Below are 19929 nucleotides of genomic sequence, written 5' to 3'. Positions count from 1 at the left end.
CCTCCCTGTTTCTATTTCACACAACGCTGGTTGGACACTGCCATGAACAGGAGGCTGAAACCCAGCGACCCATGTGACTATGTGGGATATGATCCTGCCTTTGACTGCTGCTGTGCTAACCGAGGAACACGACTCAAGACATTGGTTGCTGGTCTTCATGACCACTTTGGTCCTTTTGCAGTGCTGCGGGCCGCGAACACTGCAGCACGAGACATTTCCTGGCACGGCCGCTTGCGGACTAATGCATCTCCTCTGGCTACTGTTTATTTTCACTCATGTATAACTGACATGTCAATATGTGCTACTCGCTGAGTACCAATTGTAATAGTAATTCCTTGTTATGACATTGTGTGAATAATTGCCAACCTATATGTGAAATTAAATAAAGTTTGGGACCGTTGGTCTTAAAAAAAACAAAAAAAAACAAAAACAAACAGTTGATGTTGTTGCACCAAGGATATTGTGCTGCATAACCAAATACTTATAAGGTCCCAAAAGCGCGACCTATTGGCTATGCCAATGCTTGTCTACCTTTGCCAAGAGTAAAGATTGTAACTCGGCTAACCAGTGAAATAAGCTATGTATTTTGAAATCGGACATACACCAGTGACTAATTTAGGTATTCATTGTGTAAATAATTAACCTTTTCCATGCGACGGACGGCCAGGGCGTGTGTGGAGGACCGCCGGGGGCTGTGCGATCTGCACATGCGTCAAATTTGGCCGGACTCCAACAGAATGGTCACCGCTGCGAAGAGCCTAATGTGCGATCCTTTCACACAACGCACCATGTCTTTGTTTACTTGTATTATGCCCAGGTATTGTGGGTTCAGTAGGGCAATCCACCTAGACATATATATTGTATTGCAATTGCATTTATATAGCGCTTATTACCCCTGACGAGTATCAGATCATTCAAGCGGCGCAATCACCAACAATCTGAGGTGTACGTCTAGCAATCGCTAAATGTGTGGTTCAATGCATGACTAACAGAAATACGTACACCTAGCACTAGAGCTTCAACACCTCAAGTTTAATAAATCCCTATTTTGCTCCTTTTCCTGACTCTGCTTCTTTGTAAATGCCTTGTATTCTGAAGCTTCTCTCCCAGAAGCATGTCGCACTCTATTCCGTCTCAAAAAGGATGAAACATGTCAGCTCTATGTTGTCAAATTTCACCTTCGCTCCTTTAAGTCTGATAAGCGGTCTATGATTACTTGACTGCCACAACATTCACTCGCACAGCACTAGTCCGCCCACAAACAATTCTGTCCAAATTACATGCCTGGAAATTCAGCAGTTCCGGTTCCGAAATTATAATTGGCTAGGGATTAATTTGAGTTGACGCTGATTGGATACATGACACAGACTAGGTCTCTGATTCGTGAGAAGTCTCGGAATGAACTGCAAAGCAGCTCTATGACGAAGGTATTGATTGGTTGAGAATCATTGTAGGTGCCATAGACAGCGGACAAGAGCTAGAAGTCAGCTGATTGGCGGTGGGCTGGGAGGTGCAGATTGGTGGAGAAGCGGGTACCCGGTAGCTTGGAGATGGCGGCTCCGGTGACCTCTGGAACGGCGCGGGCAGTGGTGAAGCCTCTTTTTAGTCGAGATCTAGGCGAGGCCAAGCGCCGCGTGCGGGAGCTGTATCGGGCCTGGTACCGAGAAGTGCCCAATACTGGTGAGAGGGGGCGTGACCTCTGCATGACCGAGGTGGAGGCGCTTAGGCAGACTAACACCGACTCCTGAAGTCATAAGAATGAGAGTTTTGCTTTGCGTTATTTTATTTATTTATTTATTTATGCGTTTTTATATAGCGCGGACTTTACCCGAAGGCGTCAGAGCGCTTCACAATAGGAACAGAAATTACAAACGAACAAATTACAAAAGCAGACGTTTAAGTTACATGAGGTAAAAGTGATAATTGTGAGGGAACAAAATACATGAGGTAGCAAACCATGGATTACAGGAGGAAAGAGTGACAAGTGTGCAGGTTACAAGAGAAAACAAAGTACAATTAGAGTTAATATACTGCAATATATGCTAGACACTCCAGCACAAGAACAAACGTTACGTAGTTAATGGTGGCACTTGTGCAAGTATCAAAAGCAAACTAAATGTGAGAGGTAGCAAACAGTGTGTTACAAGAGAAAAGTGGCGTGTGCATGTTACAAAAGAGTACCAAACACAGGTACAAGGATAATACTGCAATAAATGGCAAACACTCCAACCACAAGAGCACACTGGGAAGGCACTTCCATAGTCATTGAGAATAGAGTTTTCAATAATGGGAGGTCTTCCTTCAGATAATAGAGAGGGCGTGAATTACTTTTGGATGTGTCTTTGGAGGAGGAGAGCTTTGAGGTCCGTTTTGAAGACCTGGAAGGAGGTGGTGGTCCAGAGCTGAGGCGGAAGTGAGTTCCAGATTCTCACCGCGTTGCGTGAAAAGGATTGGGCCATCGATCTTTCCTTCTTGGAAGTGGGAGGTTCAAGCAGTAGATTTTCCACATTGCGTCATGGTCTAGAGCCTCCAGAAAGTTTGTTTATTCGCCAGGTAGCACGGAGAGGAGGAGTGCAAGGCTTTCTGGGTGATACAGGCAGTCTTGTAGATAGCTCTAGCCTCAATGGGAAGCCAGCGGAGGGTAGATAACATCGGTGTGATGTGGTCGCTTCTTTTGGCCCCGTAAATGAAACAAGCTGCTGAATGGAGAACAGATCTAAGGGGGCACAAGTGGGATTTGGGGAGGCCAGTAAGAAGAGAATTGCAGTAGTCCAGTCTGGAGAGGACCAGCGATTGCACCAGGGTTTTATGGTCCTGCTCCAGGAAAAAGCGATGAATTCCCCAAAGAAGGCGCAGTTGGTAGCGAGCAGACTTTGCAATGGAATTGATGTGGGAGATTAGATTGAGTTTTTTGTCGAGTATGACACCAAGGGATTTTGCGCTGTCGACAATGATAGGTTTATTGTTAAGTAGATTCATCTGATCCATCCATGATTGAACCGGGGGAGGAGAGAGTGAGGAGGAGAGGAGGAGGAGGAATTCAGTTTTGGAGGGATTCAGAATCAGTTGATATCCAGTTTTGAATGGAGTTGAGAGTAGAGCTTAGGATGGAGAGATTGTGAGTGGAGGCAACCTTGAGGTAGATTTGCGTGTCGTCTGCATAGAGATGATAGTGGATCCAGGATTTACTTAGGAGATTTCCCAGTGGTTCTAAATATAGATTGAACAATGTGGGTGCAAGTATAGAGCCTAGAGGAATTCCTTGACTTACCGCCACAGGAGATGAAAGACTGTTCGCTATTTTGATCATTTGGGATCTATTTGAGAGGAAGGAGGCAAACCATTTAAGCACACTTCAGTAATTATAAACCCTTCAGTCATTTTAGTTAAAATATTACTACAATTTAAAAAGGAATCCCATATTTAGTTTAATCCAAGAAGCAGCACTGTCACCCAACGAATGTAAAAGAAACATTTATTTTTAAGGGGTGCACAAAGACTTACAGGCAATAATTTGAATGCATTGTTCTACATCCTCTATTCCCCTTCAGGATCGACAGCATTACCTCACATTTTTTTTATAACCAGGTATTGCTTTTCCAAAGGAATAGCAGTTTCTTTGGCAAAGAACAAGACCAAAAAAGAGGCTCTCTCCTCTAATCTAAAAAATAATTCGAAAACATTTATCTTGGGTATGTTTTGCCTCGCACCATAAATAGCACGAACTTCACTCAGTTAAAATGTAACTTCATATATGTCGACGAGTTCTTGAGAAGAAGACCCAGCGTTAGATAAGATTAGGGATCACCACAGGAAACGTAGACTTAAACAAAAGATTTTGAAAAAGCTGCCTCTTACCATGAGTCCACTGAGCTGGTAGAGAAATTAAATTGAAATACGTTGTTTTTGCCAGTGTGATTTTGGTGCAGTATGGAACCCTCTGATGTGGTTGCCAAAAACCCTGCGTATTTTGAATTGATGTGCATTGACGTTCAAGGCTATCTTTTGGCCACAGTGGACAGCTTTCTTCCTTCTGCTATATCGGTTTCTGGAGATGTTTTTTTAGGTTTCGCCTGCACATCACTTATGCTGTGCATGCTCTTAAAAGGGGGCTTTAAACCTGCCCCTTTGCTTACTATTGGTTTAGTTCAACATTGCTGTAATTTACATGGTTCTTATTGCCCAGCACGTCATCTACACGCCTGCCACTTGCACTTCTGCTCTTGCTTTGTTGTCCTTGCCCGGTGTGGGGCTTGGACCAAGAAGTACAGCTTTCGGGCTCTGGATAGTGGCCAGTTTCCTTCCACTGCTTGCACACCCTGAAGGTACTTTTTAGGTCGAGCATTCAAGACCTCTTGTATATACTTTAGTATATATACTTATATGTGTATGTACTTTGTGTCCTCTGGAGATCAGCCCTAGGACTTGTCTGCTTCTGCTCAGGGACTTTTTTTTGTTCATCTGCCTCTATTTAACTATTTTGATAGAAAACGACCAGCAGAGGTCAGTAAAATACCAGAATTGCTTTCTACTTCAGGACTTATTTTATTTTTATTTTTTTCTGGCAACTGCTTCTATTTAATTTTCTTACTAGAAAACGACCAGAAGAGGTCAGTAAAATACCAAAATCTCTTCAGCATTCTCTAGATTCCAGTCCAATGAAATTGTCTTCCATGAGCACCCATAAACAATAATATTTTTTCAATCTTGTTTTTCAGTAATATGACCACCGAAGGCCCTGCTTTTATATCAAAAACAGAGCTTTGGACTATACCATTTACCGTTGAAAGGCAATATTTCTCTCCATGTGTTCCCATACCTGGCGTGTCACACAGTTTGGGGCTTACTTTCCTTCCATGTTAAAGAACAGAGGATGTTTCAGCACCCAGGCTAATGTGCTGCATAGCTAAATACTTATAAGGTCTCAAAGGCGAGACCGATTGCATTGCAAATACTTGTGTAAATTATTTGCCTTTGAGCACTCCATACAAGTGCATCTGTAGGCTGTCTTCTCTTCACCCCGGTGCTCTTCGCACATTGTTCTTTCCAGACCTGGTGTCCTTGTTGGTGTTTATTTACATTTTTGCATATATTAGAGCGCAAACTATCCAGACTAAGTTCCCTGCTCATAACCTGTTGGAATACACTTCTTTACCACCAAACTATTAATGAAGGCAAGCTTCAGTTGGCTTTACCAATGCTTTTCTCATGTGTGCATAAAATAACACCCTATTTGACACTGGAGCCTGTGTTATTCAGAGAACAGGCCACTCTCCAAGCTACCCCAAGTCTGTATACAGCTGCTCATGTTAGTGCTGTAATCAGTAATGTTGCCTCCTTGCCCACAGCTGTGGCCTTTTCTCAAGGTCTTATGGCCTGTGTGCACCCGCATGCGCCCCAACTCTAAACTTTGTCATTCGTAATGCATTTCAGTGAGTGACCTGTCTGCAGCAGATGTTGCGTTCACAACTTACACTCAGGCTTGAGATACTAGAACACGTTTTGAGCATGAACAGAAATTAGGCTGGTTGTTGTTGACAGTGTAGGGCCCACTTGTACGTGGGGTTTGTCAATGCAGGAGGGTTCTGCGTGCCAAATAAGGTTACATTAAGAGCATTAGGCTGTTGTTTAGGTTTCTGTTTTAAACTACAGTGGTCCCTAGGGAAATGGGGATATATATGTACATAAGTGAATATAGACCCAATCAGTACTATATTGGTTAAACTTGTCCAGCCGGACAGAGGTCTAATGTTTAATATATAGCAATTCTTTGAAATGTGTACACACGAAAATACAGAGTGGGACATAAGCCTGCATCCTCCCACAGAAACAAACAATTAGGAAACCTTAAGGGTGCTCAGGCAACGCTCACGGTTTGTTACAGAAAAGATTTATAATGGAATAAACAAATCGCAAGGAACACCTTTACATAGTCAATGATAGTATTTCAGGTAATGTATAAGGTGTTTTATGGTGTCGACAGTGTTTCGATCCATGTGAACAATGCGTGGATCATCATCAGGACATTTAATTAAGCATGCATGTGTATTATTGCCTTAGATAATTGTAGGGTTCAAGTGAGGGAACAAGTTGCAGGATCAGATAAAAAAAAATCCCATGTTCCGTTAAGGGGCATGGCAAAGCTAGCAAGTTTCGCCTATGCGTATTCTGTTGAAATCGTCGTTTTTTGTTTTGTTTGTTTACATATTACCTAGCAGTTGAGCTGCTGTGCAGTATAATTTAAAGTAAAGAAAGAAATCGCTATGAAACGACCACGGCAGCCAATAGTTTTTGCATAGACTCAACCTATTGGCTTTGCTAATGCTTGTTGTTAACTGAGGCCACTTATTCTGCAGTTAATCCTGACCTCTCCATGAGTTATCTGACTAGCTCTTTGACTTTTTGAGACTCTTATTCTAAGGTTTCCCAGACATGTAATGTCCACAGCACAAAGAAGAAATGAACGGGGCGTGGCCAAGATGGCGGCTCGGTAGGACGTGTTCCGCAGTGGCTCCCCGAACCCGATCCCCCGACCGGGATTTCTAGCGGACCTTCCACCCTACCGAGCCAGCCACCGACGGCGGACAGTGTCCGATATACCCACAGTGCAGCTGGGGCCAGGGGCAAGGCTCCGACACGGAGGGAGTCGCCGCGGAGCGGAGACAGCTCGCTACAGCCTAAGGGCGCGAAAACGGAGGCCCGGGCCCCGGCGCGAAAACGGCCCAGGGGGGCTTGCCACGGCGACTCCAGTACCGGCGCTGCAGTGTCGGAGGTAACAGCGGCGATCGCGGGGGCCCAGGTGCGGTGCCTGACCGCGGAGGACAGTGAGCCCACCACCAGAGAGGCGGATAGAGGGGCGTCGGGTCTGCCGGCGCCCAGACCTAAGCGAGGCTCCGGCTTGGGCCCAGTCGCAGGAGGTGCGGCCGCGTTCACCCGGGTGGCCTGGCCTGCAGGCACGCAGCACCTGCTGGGGTGCGGACAGAGGCAGCAGCGGTCCGGAGGCACGCATCAGCGGGGGGTCGGGAGTGTGGAGACCCCTCGCTGCACACAGGAGCTGCCGTGGCCCCCAGGAGGAGAGCTGAGGACCCGGGGCACCAGTGGTGACTTAGCGGTTGGTGCCGTGGAGGTGCAAGGGGGACTGCGAGCAGCCAAGGAGGCACTGGGGGCGCGTCCAAGAGCCCCTCAGTCCCAACGGGCGAGAAGTGACCTCGCGGGGCCCCATTGAGAGCGACTTCGCCCGCAGCGGCGCCCAGTGACCCAACGTGGACTGACCACCGGTGTGTGTGTGGGGTATGGGAGCCCACCCAGTGGAGGAACGGGAGTAAAGACCGCCGGAAGGGTCGAGAGAGGTCGGGGCCACCGTCCACAGCGGAGTAAACGGCCCGGTCCACGACATCTGGCACCTGGAGCCGGGGAAGCATGGAGCAGTGGACCCCGTGGCATCTGAGGGGCACCCTGAGGCGCACGGAGCAATCGGTCAGGCCGCAGCACAGTCCACAGAAGGGCCCAGCAGGAGGCGGCATACTGCAGTAGTGACCAATGTTCCCTCTAATTATTTTCTTCTGTGTGCGGCAGAGTAAGGTCTCTGTGCGCTGCAGCCAAGGCTATGTGCGCCTAGAACCTGACCGCACGTGTAGACCAGGGCTTTGAGTGGGATGAAAATACTCGGAGATCTTTCAAAGGGGCGTAACCAATGCAATTAAGGGTGTGGCTTAAAAGCAATTAACATAAAAATATGTGCTTCGCATAGTGTGCCACCCTACTGATATTTTGCTGCTTTTCTGTCATTGCATCCTGATATATAATACAAGTAACATTACACCTACAAGAAGCCAAGACTATTGGCTTTGTCAATGGTTGTTTCATGCATCAAGTTGTATATAATATTGAAAATGCTTCCGCTCTTGTGGTTGGGGTTGTGGCTTAATACTCGAGCTGTCAATTTAGGAGATGGATTTTAAGTCTTGGGTGAGCCTAACATCGTGTGATTATGGGCAAATCAATGAATCTCCCCAAGCATACAAAAAATATATAATAATAAATCATGTAAAGCGCTCCAAAACTTTTGGATTGAGTTTGCACTATATAAAAACTTGCTGCATTTCTTTTCTAAATGCGGGGTAGAAACCATACCAGATGGAGAAAGAATGAGGAAAATAGAGGCAAAGAGAAAGGGAGGGCAGAAAGGAAGAATGAAATATGAAAAGAAGGAAGAAACTGCGACAAGAAGGCGAGGTCCATAAAAGGATGGACACAAAGGTGAAAGGTTTGAGAGATGGAAGAATAAAGTTATATTTGTATAGGTGGGTGCACGTAAGAATGGATTGAAGGATGAATGTTTGGATAGATGGATGGAAACCTGGATGGAAGGGTGAAAGGATGGGTGATTGATAAAAGGTGGGTGAAATGATGGATGGGTGGGTGGATGGATAGATGAATGGATGCAATGGTAAAGGAAGGATGGATGGATTAGATGAAAAGACAGACGAATGGGAACATTAATAGACAGATGAAATGGACGCTGGATGAAAGGCTTAAAGGGTGGAGAGATTAATAGACAGGAGGGATGAAAGGACCTATTTTAGAGAGGACAGACCTTACTAGGTTCACTCTCCTGATGGAATTTGAGGTACCAGTCGAATTTGGGGGGGAGGCGGTTTAGTTTGCTATTTGCCCACAATACATCTTCGACAACAGCTAAAGGCTGTCTATAGGCGAGACATGAAAAAGCCTGGCGAGGAATGTGGCCTAAGGGCTAAAGCTGCTGACTTTAGCACCAGGGAAACAGGTTCGAATCCCAACCTTGGCTCACCATCCTGTGATTCTGGGCAAAATCACTTAATCTTCTGGTGCCTCAAAAATAATGTGTAATATCTGGTTCTCTTGGAAAGTGCTCTTATGCCCCTGGGCCATACCTGTGCAAAAGAAAACAGCAAAAAATGAAATAATAGCATAAACCCCTAGATTCAAGTTAGAGCCAATCAGATAATAATAATTGAATACACTCCCTCTACAATTGTGTACTATGGGACTCATTAGCCAATTAATGCCAACTCTACAAGACACTCTAAAAGAACAAACTGTACTAAGGGTTAAATAAAGACAGTTACCTGCTTCTAGACTGCACGCCAGGGATGCTGTATTACACATGTATAAATGATTGTGATGATCTGGTAAAACACAGGTATCGCAGAAGCTACATTCGCGATTTTTAAGTAATGCCATCGAAGGTGACACGGTGAGTGAGAATGTTCCTCTCCAGCCCACCCTCTAAGTGAGTCAAATATGCCTGCAATAAAAAAAAAAAAATCAGGCTCAAAACCTACCCATTAGTCATTCAGCTTCAAAGGCCCAAATTAAGAGACTACAAAGTCATGTCAATATTATTCTAAATGCCCCATCAAGCTGTAAATCAATGTTTCCAAGAACACACCCTTGGTGTGCTATGAAAGGGAAGATCTGCTGTTGCTCTACCACCCTGTTGTTTAAAGCGGTTATCCCCTTGTGATAACCCCCATGCAGAATCTGTAATAGTTTTTGCGATGCACACAGGAAAGCTGGTTACTGGCCACACAGTTGAAAATTAGCCCAGATGCTTAGAGTAGAGAGGGTGGAAGCCCATTTATCTTTATTTTGTAGAGTGACTGGGATGTTCACGAAAATGATGTGCATACTTTTCTTCAATATTGATCTTTGGACTGAGAGCCTTTATTCCCGCAGCCTCAGCCTTAGAGTCGTCGACGCAGCTACAGTGAAATGGGCGCCATTCTGCTCCATCATACATACTCTAGCTTCCCACTCACCCACTCTGGCCATATCGCATTGTGTCAGGAACCGAGCTTCTGGGGGCTATCCACAAGCAGCAGAAGCTGTCAAGATCCACACCTCCAAAGTTCATCGTGTTTCCCCTGAGAGCCTTAGATTTGCATATTGCAATATTCTGTTTGGCAGATGTGAGCCTGGACATAAAATGGCCTCTTACATTGATAGGCAGCAGGCGCTAGTCTGACTTGAACATTACATACCCACCTCCTGTGAAGCTCTCAAATGTACTAGCATGCTGCTAATGGGAGAGGCCTGTCAGAGCCTGCACTGGCCATTCTGTAAGGGAGCTAGCAATCTGGCAGATGTATCAACAGAGGCTCATGAGGCTCAGCAGGTGTTCAAGTAGGACCCCCCAACGCACCTACAGCTGTAGAAGAGAGGTGCTGGCATAGGAAGAGCAGGCAGGCATTAGCATCACGTGGCAGGAGCTGGCACAGAGAGGGAACCCCAAAGGATGATAAGATGCACTCCGTCAGAGCAGGATTCTGGGAAGGCAGCAGGCCACAAGCAGCAGATTAATGGAATTATGCAAGACACTACTCACGCGCAGGGCAGCCCTCCTTCGACAGGGTGATGGGGTACAATGAAAGCAGGGTCAGATTGGGATCACAATTAGGCCTGGGCACTCCCAAAAAGTGGCCCATGTTCCAAACCTGGTTAGTCTCGCTGGAATCTGACTCGTTATTTTTTGTTATGGTTTTGTATAGCGTGAACTCGGTCCAAAGTCATTCGAGTTGTGAGCACCAGTTACATTACACAATATCTCTCTGTAACCCTGGAATATTCCATTATGCTTTCTGTGGAACTCCCTCGTCCATGCATGAATTCACAGAATTATATATCTCTCTCTCTGCACCTATGCCCCAGTCATCCATCTGTTCATTCATCTATTTGGTCTGTAATCCGCCCATAGATCCATCTTTGGCATCATTCGTGCAAGGTCTCAATCCCCCATCTGCACAACCCTACATGCGAAATGGTTAATCAGCAGTGACTGCACTGGGAGGAGGAATGCAACTTTAAAAAGAAAAATGTAAAGTGCGCTGTTAGCACATTGTATCCTATTTCTGCCAGAGAGAAGGGCCTGTGTGAAGTTGCAGTGGCCCCAGTGCCTATGTTTGGGCGGCCCGTGGCCAGTGCACGGAGGCAGGGTGTTGCACTTTTTTCCACCTCGTGCTGCTTCTCTGGCATCCTGCTGTTGTGCAAATGAAGCAAGTGTGAAAGCACATGTGCTTCACACGTCGTGCTTTCAGACTTGCTTTATTTCTTTTCTAAATACAGCACTGCTGGGTGCTGATTGTGGGCAATTGTGAAAATATTCCTGTTAATTGCAGCGCATGACGGGCGCTGTGATTAACAGGAATACTTTCACAAAGGACCGGGACCCCGGACCTTCATTTTCAGGGTCAAAACTTGAAATAGGAGGAATTTATTGCACCCAGTAAAATATTTACTAGGGTGTTATAATACAACATATGTGGAAAGCTTACCCCGGTCAATTGGTGAAGGGCAAACCCAAAATAATCTTCCTTTACTATGGCGGGAATTGACGAACGATAACCGCTGCTCTTTATAATGTTTGTGTACATTAGATATATAGATGCACCATTGTTTAGTGTTTAGCATTGGTATTTTTCTCGACGCCAACACCTCTGTGCCTATTGATTCCTGCGCTGCTAAAAGGGGCCATCTGCTAATGTGCTGCAAATAGTAAAGAACCCTATCTTCTAATCCCCGTCATTTCCCTCGATGTGTCAGCCTTTGACGATAGTGTCAGCGGCATATGAGACATACGTAGGATTCCCCCCCACTGCCTCTCGTTTCGCAGTTCTTCAAAGTCTGTGTCAGAAGAGAGATTAAGTAAATTCCTTCCCTGCTTTGCTGCCACAGACGTGAAGTCAATGCATAATAAAATGCTGCACAAGCACAGTGCTTCATATCGCACAACGGCGGCTGACCCTCATTTGTGACGTACTTTACAGTTGATGAGGACCCATGTGAGAAACCATGCAATGCAGCCACTTTTACTTACTAACTGAGCTAGTCAGATAATGCGATACGACGATTAAAGTGGTGTGTTTTTCTGGAGTGTGTTTGCAGGTTCCCTATGCCTTTTGGTGATGAAACAACAAAGCTCATTAACATGCAAATTGTCGTTTAAAGAGCCGTGAAGTACTCGGTGGCTGTTGGGTTTTCTGACACACGACGGGGGTGTGGGGGGCTGAAACTGAAGCCCTTTAAGCACAAAGGGCTTTAACCTCTTCGCCGCTAATGACAAGGGTAACTCGTCATGGACTTTCCATTGATTTCAATGGAAATTATATGAGAAAGAAGAGTAATGCCTTAGCAGTAAAGGGGTTAAGTGCCTGCACGCACCATGTCTCTTCCTCTGTCTCCCGCCTGGATTTCGCGCCGCTCGCGTTTAAAAAGCGGCGACGCGAACGATCTTGTAGGGATGTCTCGGACAGTGTGCGCGCTAAATCTAGGACACTGCGCGCTCCGGGTGACCATCGTGGGCGCGCGCTCACGCGCGCAGGTTAGTGGGAACGGTGGTAGTGACCGGCCCTAGGGAGTGGCAGCTCGGGGAGCTCAGCAGAGGCCTGGGAAATCGACCTCGGACGCCACAGCCCACAGAGCGCACAGGCAAGGGCTGCAACGTGAGGGCCCACAGCAACGTCTCGTGGGACACGGAGACCGGAAGAGCGCGGAATCGAGACACTGTGCGGACGCAGGCCGACCCCTTCTCCACCGGTCCGCACGCACCGAGGACTTTAATGGTCCCGACAGGGGCTGCACCCCAACTGAGGCCTCCGGCTGGAGACGAGGTGCGTTATGGCGTCCCACAACCGCAAAGGAAACCGCACCATCTCTGATATGCTGGCCAAGGGGTCTTCTAAGGTTGACAAAAGCCCGGACAAGACCGCTCAGGTACTGGAACTCGAGCGGGTGCACTGTCGGACTGGGGCCCCCAGGATTTGGCGCCAACTGAAGGCTGCCAGAGCGCAACTTGCAAGCCTTGACTTAGACAGGGTACAATATGCGGCACTACGCCTCAAGCATACTTATTATGTGGGGGGGGACAGGACTGGTCGTCTGCTGGCCAGCAAACTTAAAGTGCAAACAGTCAAGGCCAAGGTGCAAGTCATACGCGGGGACGACGGACGAGAACACTACGATGATGAGCACATAGCCGAGGCTTTCAGGGCATTTTTTTCCAAGCTGTACGAGGCCGAGCCGGCGGCGGAGGGAGGGGTCGGGTCGGAGTACCTGCATGAGGCCAACGTGACCGCACTGAATGGCGCGAACTCCGAGGCGCTGGGCGCTCCCATTCGCCTGGAGGAGGTGGTGTCTGCCATCGCGCGCCTGAAACCACTCAAAGCGCCGGGCCCAGATGGTTTCTCCGCGGGCTTTTTCAAAACCTTTTGCCACCTTCTGGCCCCAGTGTTGACGAAACACTTTAACTCGTTCCAAGGCCTGGGCTCGATCCCGCAAGAGATGCTTGAGGCAGACATAATCGTCCTACCAAAACCTGGAAAGGACGCTTCTAAATGCGCGGCCTATCGGCCAATATCGCTTCTGAATGTTGATCTGAAGCTCTTCACCGGAATCTTAGCCGCAAGACTAGGGCCTTGTCTCCCAGGCATAATTGAGCCAGACCAGGCGGGCTTCATACCCTCCCGTCAATGCGCGGACAACACCTGTTGCACGTCATTGATAAAGCCCACTATAACGATTCAGACGCTGCCCTGCTGTCGGTGGACGCTGAAAAAGCGTTTGACAGAGTGGACTGGACCCACCTCGATAGGACCCTGTCGAGATTCGGGCTTGGGGAGAGGTTCAGAGCCTGGGTGGCAAGCTGTTACGCTGCCCCTCGCGCAAATATTAGGGTGAACGGGACGGACTCCAAGCTACTGGACATCCGGCGAGGCACGAGGCAAGGATGCCCTCTCTCGCCGATGTTGTTCGCCTTTTATATGGAGCCGTTTGCCCAACGAGTGCGAGATAACCGGAACATAAACGGCATCACCTTCGGAGGCAAGAAGCAGACCATCAGCTTGTACGCAGATGACATTTTGGTCGCGGTTGAGAACCCGGGGGTATCGATCCCTGCATTTCTGCAGGAAATGGAGCGGTTTGGGAAGGTCTCGGGCTTTAAGATGAACATCCAGAAGTCTGTTATCCTACCACTGGGGTCCAATGCACGTCAGCCTAATAGAGGGTCGCTCAGGATCGGGGGGCTACAAGAACAGCTGGAATTACCATATTTAGGAATAGACCTGTCCCCCTCGAAGGCCCAAACGGTGGAAAATAACTATACCAAACTCTTTCACCGTGTCCAAGGAGATTTCTTCCGATGGCGGCATCATCCGCTGTCGTGGCTAGGCCGGGTGGCAGCCGTCAAGATGTCTGTGCTGCCAAGGGTGCTATACCTGTTCCAGACCATCCCGGTTACTCCTCCACTGGGCATGCTTAAAAAGCTGCAAGACACCATACAGCAGTACATCTGGGCCGGGAAGCGCCCTAGAATGTGGCGCGACCTCATCTCACGGTCACAAGCCGAGGGGGGGCTGGGGGTCCCTGACCTGCATCGTTACTTTCAAGCTACCCAGCTGCGCTACCTCCTGGAGTGGTCCAGACGACCTCAGAGAAAAGGTGGCTCTTTCAAGATAGGGCAATGGCGGGCATGCCACTTTGGCAAGTCCCATTCCTGGCAAGACGCGACAGGCCGGCGTATATCAAGAAATCTCCCATTACCAGGACTCTCTTGTAGGTGTGGGACGCGGTAGCAACAACTAAAGATCTCACCTCCTTTCCGTCGCCGATGACACCCCTTTTTTGACAACCCGGCGTTCACCCCCGGGACGGCCCCTGGCGCCTTTTCTCAGTGGCGATCCACAGAATGTAATTCGGCAGGACATCTGTTTGACAGGCAGGGCTTTATGACACTGGAGGCTCTCAAGGAGAGCTACGGGATAGACCAGCCGCATAACTTCCAATACTTTCAATTAAGGCACTGACTCACTCACAAGGACATCGCCCCGCAGGTGGCCGCTTCCTCACACCCTTTGAGAAGTGGCTTTTGGCCAAGTCGGACGATAAGAAGGCGATCACGGAACTCTACAAATTTCTGGCCCCGCCAGCGCAGGCAACTAAGTCTGCGGGGCAGAAAAGGTGGGAGAAAGAGATCGGGCGGGAGCTCTCGGACAGGGAATGGCATGATATATTCTTCAGGGCCCATCACACGGCTAGGAATATGGCGAGTAGGGAGGCCGCGGTCAAAGTGGCCTGTTACTGGCACCTGACTCCGGAACGCCTCCACCAGAGCAACCCCAGGCGCGATCCAAAGTGCTGGCGGGGCTGTGGTCAGACTGGGACCATGCTTCATTTGCTGTAGGAATGCCCGAAGGTGCAAGACTACTGGGAGGAGGTACTGAGGGATATAGATTTACACTTCGACACGGAGATCCCACGTTTCCCGGCATACACGATCTTAGGCCTACCTAACAAATTGACTTTCCCACTCAAATCAATCCGGAGGAAGGAAATGGGGCTAGCAATGGGAGCAGTGACACACCACATCCTCTCACTGTGGGGCAGCTCACGCAAACCCTCTCACACGGGATGGCTCCACAAAATCTGTTTCATAATGGGTATGGAGCGCATACAGGCCTCTCTCACGCAAACCACGGACTCGTTCCGAGAGATAGGGGCGCCCCTGATTGCACTACTCATCACTGAATTTCACGAACTGACTTGTCCCAAATACCTTTGAGTTCTCAGACTAGTTGATGAATTTCACAAACTTACCGCTGTTCCAGGGCGAAAGAAGAAAAAGCGGAAAACCCAGGTGATTCCCTAATTAGGCCTTGGCAGAACACACCCGGGGGGGGGTGGGATGGGAGGGGGAGGGGGAGGCGGGATGGGCACCACGGTTGCTGAGCTGTGAGGGGATACAGGAGGGGGGGGCGGGATGGGCACCACGGTTGCTGAGCTGGGAGGGGATACAGGGGGGGGGGGGGGGGGGGGGAGTGGGGTCAGTTGGGGTATCCTGCTACTTGAAAATGGCTTTCACTGCACACATGGACACACGGCCCGAGGCCGGCCGATCTTGGGGCTCTTTCCCGGGAGCCCTGAGCGGAGTTCGCAAGAGATGGTCAAATGCTTATGTCCTATCACTGTAATGTACTATGCTGTTGCCAATAAAAACAAATTTGATCCAAAAAAAAAGAAGAAATGAACGTTCAATCCACTTGAGTAATTTGTTACCCTTTCAGTCTTTCTAACTCTGCATGTACCACCTTAAGGAAATACCTGGCTTGCCAGTGTTCATGTTTTCTGTTTTCGATGTGTTCATCATCTAGTAATTCCATTCAATTTATACAATCATCTAGTTTCAAAGACGCTAAATGCGAATGAGAGTTTGATCAATAATAGTAAGATTATCAACATTAGAGCTAACAGATGGCTTATTGTGCAGCGTTCGTGGTAACCTATGAGGTTTTTACAAAAAAAACTCTGGGATATCTAGAGTATGGCCACTGAAGAGGGCCGGGGCCAGTATGGAACCCGCTTAAAGCCATTACCAGTATATACTTTTCCTGTCAAAGTGTCCCAGGCTCTAATTTGTACCCTGATTCACATGTCTTCATGCAAATTTTGTAGCAGTTTTACCAATGGAGAATCAACGCCCTACCTTGTCAGTTATTTTGTAAGTTGAAAAGCCTGGCTTTGGAAAAGTTTTATGTGAGCTGATGTTTTTGGAGCGGTCCTCAAAAAGTGAGAAATGTAACAATTTCCGGTGTTCTGGAGGAAAGCTAAAACAAGCACTGGCAAAGCCAATAGGTCTCGCCCATTAGTGCTATATGCTTTTGAAATGTTTTGTAGTTTATAGCCATGCTGTATGGCATCCTAGTCTTCCTCTTCTCTTTAAATTATTTTTTTATTTTTAGCCGTGCTGCTATACAAATAATTGCCACGGTCTGCACTGCCCATGCAGTACAGCATGAAAAAAAGCCAATAGCAGAGCCAATAGTCTTGGTACAACACCTCTGTGATTCTGATCAAATCAGTTAATTTCCTCATGCGTGAAAAGAAAACAAAATTACATTTGGCACAATATCCTATCACATAAAGCAATTGTGACTGTGTCTAGGTCTTAGAGAAAGTACATTTGGAAGCTGGTTACTTCTGTTGTCACTATAAAAGCAGATAACATCTGTTCTCACAATAAATATCCATTTCAAAGCAGACCAGCATTGGCAATTCCAATAGGTCTCACCTATTCAAGAGCTATTGGCTTTACGACTGTTCTAGCCATGTTGTACAGCAGTGTGGCTGCTGTTCGGCATGGGGAAAAAAGTGAGTGGCGTATCAGGGAGTGGCATAGACTGGAGTAAAATGACGCGGCAAAGAGTGTGTGCGTTACCACACTATGCCAACACATTTGCAGTTGAAATGACCATTACATTTGCACATAGTTAAAGTGATAAAACTATACAGCGCACAAACGACATGTGGAAATCTGCTTCACCCAATGTATTGATTGGTTTGGATTCTCATAAAATTGTTATTTTCATCTCACTTCAGAATTATTTAAAAAAAATATGCTTCATTTGTGTTTTCCTAATTATGAAATATTTGTACAGTGTATTCACATTTTGTTGAGTGCTAGGAAAAAATAACGGCCTATAGCATTTCCTTTCAACATCCCCAGCGCTCAACAAGATTGTTGCATAAACCCTTTCACTTTGCAGTCAGGGAAAGAAAAGTAAACACCAAGCTCCCTGGAAGACAGTGCTCTGTCTTTGACTGCACAGCAAATGTGACAAGATAAAAAGAGAATGTAAAGGCCTGTGTATTGCTCGTTCACTTCTGAATAACTGCATGGTTATTGGGGGGGTGGGAGGGGGGGTGTGTATCAGCATTTCTTAAAACATTGTGATTGTTAAGGAGTGTGCATGTACTGCTAGTGACCGCTTTTGCAATTGTATCCATTCACCTGGCAGGGCTTAAAATTGCTCTAGGGGTAGTGCTGGAACTTAGGATGACAACTATTCTTTTTGTCTCTGTTCTCTCAATACAGTACACGTGTACCAGCTAGACATTACAGTGCGGCAGAGCCGCGACAAGGTGCGCGAGATGTTCCGCAAGAACAGCCACGTCACAGATCCCCGTGCCATTGACATGCTGGTGATCAAGGTAATAAGAGAACTGTGGTGCACATGATGCTGTGGTGGCTGAAAATGGCTGGGGTTCAAGACTAGTAATTGTGGGTGGGTTCTACTTCAGAAGTCTGTGCTTTTCAAGCATCTTGAAATGCTGAGGACTACGGGTGACAGAGAATCACTTTGCTTGTTCTTATTTTTCATTAACTCTATATGAATAATTGGTGTGCCTTGTGGTTATGTAGCAGGAGTATTCTTGAGGTTCTGCAGACCACCCCACTGAAGCCTGTCTTAAGGCCATCTCTACTTGGTGAATGTATGGAAATTGCTCTGATTGGAGTCCAGTTTGTTAAAACAATTCTCTTCTCTGTCCTGCATGTTCACTATTGTAGGTGAATGTACTGTGTATGACATTGTTCTGCATTCTGTCCATCAACTGTGGTTTTTGCATTTGTCACTATTGTAGGTGACCCTACACCCAAGAAGGCACCTTTTTGCCCTTCTGATTTCCTTGTGCCAACTCTGGGGGGAAAAACCTCCATCCTGTGGTTTGGCCTTTAAAGGCTTCTTTGGCCAACTTAGATTATCTTCCTCTTTTTATGGGCAAGATTGGCCTTTGATAACCGTTCAGGAGCTGAAACTGCACGATAAGCCTATTAACACGTCTCATCGTTTTACTGTGTACACTTCATGAGACAATTGTTTTTACAGAAATAGCTTATACTGGTGATTTGTTTCTCTAGTGAATACAGTTGGCTTTACGCTATTTGTATTTTTTGAGTAATTAGATTTTGGGCTCTGTAGGCGAACCCATGATCTTACTGCTGGGTTTAAAACATGAAAATCTGTATTGCTGGCCAATATTTCTCCACAATCTGCCATAGTCCAGTGAGGAAGGGCCTAAATATGTTGGCTAACTTTGCTGCTGTGAGATTTTCCTTTGCAGCTCCCTGTCAATCTATGTAGCTGATTTCATAATTTGAAGATGTGCCGATCAATTTAGCAGACACCGATCCCAGATCAGATTGTGAAAATTAGCTGCTGTCTAGTTTAGAGTTGGATATGCTTGGAAATGTGGATCCAATGTTTGACCTTGTGCAAGCTGGCAGGGTACTTTTGTGATAATTTGAACATAAATCCCTTGTAGCCTCTCTTTCTGGGGTACCGGTCTTGTGTTTTCTCTCTACTTTCCCATCTGTCTGTTAGTATGTCTGTCTTTTCACTTGACCCCTTGTCATTCTCCCGCAGATACTTTTTCTCTCGCCTACTTATCCCCCCACCACTTGGCACCCTTCCTCCCACTGTTGCTCTATTATTTTCTGTCCATTTCGTGTCTTTTGGCCGTTCACCCCTAGTTGTTTCTTCCCCTCTGATCCTATCTTGCTCCTCTCTTTTCTGACTAAACAATTCTTATCGCATTTTTCTATCTCTTATTTTTCGACACCTCCTCTTGCTCTTTTTGTTGTTTTATTGACTCACGGACCTGTCTTTCGCTTTTCTTAGGGAAAGATGGAGCTTGAGGAGACCATCCATGTATGGAAGCAGCGCACCCACGTCATGCGCTATTTCCATGAGACGGAGACGCCGCGTCCTCAGGACTTCCTTTCACGATTCTATGCCGGACATAACCCGTGAACCCTGCCTCTTGCCTGCCTGTACAGCTCTGCTCTTAATGAATAAAGCTCTTTGTTGATTGGACACTGCTTTCCACATATTTTATTTCCCCACGAGTACGCCACGTTCCATGTCTTAGGGAAGCTCCAAGTCAAGTGGAAGTCCTGCTAATCTCCACCATCATTGTGCCATAAGCATCAACCAGGATTATTCTGTTTTGGAATCCGTCACAATTTTTCTGCGTGATGTAGACGGCACATGACGGGTGATAATTTCTGCAGCCCACGATTGGGTGCAAAGAGGGTGCATTGTGCATCTTAGACAG

General features: G+C 47.0%; 1 protein-coding gene across 1 annotated transcript; it reads left to right on the top strand.

The window, feature by feature from the left end:
• Positions 1-1475: 1475 nt before the first annotated feature.
• NDUFA6 (NADH:ubiquinone oxidoreductase subunit A6) lies at positions 1476-19688 on the top strand. Its single transcript, XM_086958500.1, has 3 exons — positions 1476-1680; positions 17909-18024; positions 19494-19688. The coding sequence occupies exons 1-3, from the start codon at positions 1551-1553 to the stop codon at positions 19623-19625; spliced, it is 378 nt and encodes a 125-aa protein (XP_086814626.1). The 5' UTR covers positions 1476-1550; the 3' UTR covers positions 19626-19688.
• Positions 19689-19929: the final 241 nt, after the last annotated feature.

This window comes from Lissotriton vulgaris, chromosome 1_1 (assembly GCF_964263255.1).
Source record: "Lissotriton vulgaris chromosome 1_1, aLisVul1.2, whole genome shotgun sequence".
NCBI lineage: Eukaryota > Metazoa > Chordata > Amphibia > Caudata > Salamandridae > Lissotriton > Lissotriton vulgaris.
This window is presented reverse-complemented; position numbering and strand designations above follow the sequence as displayed.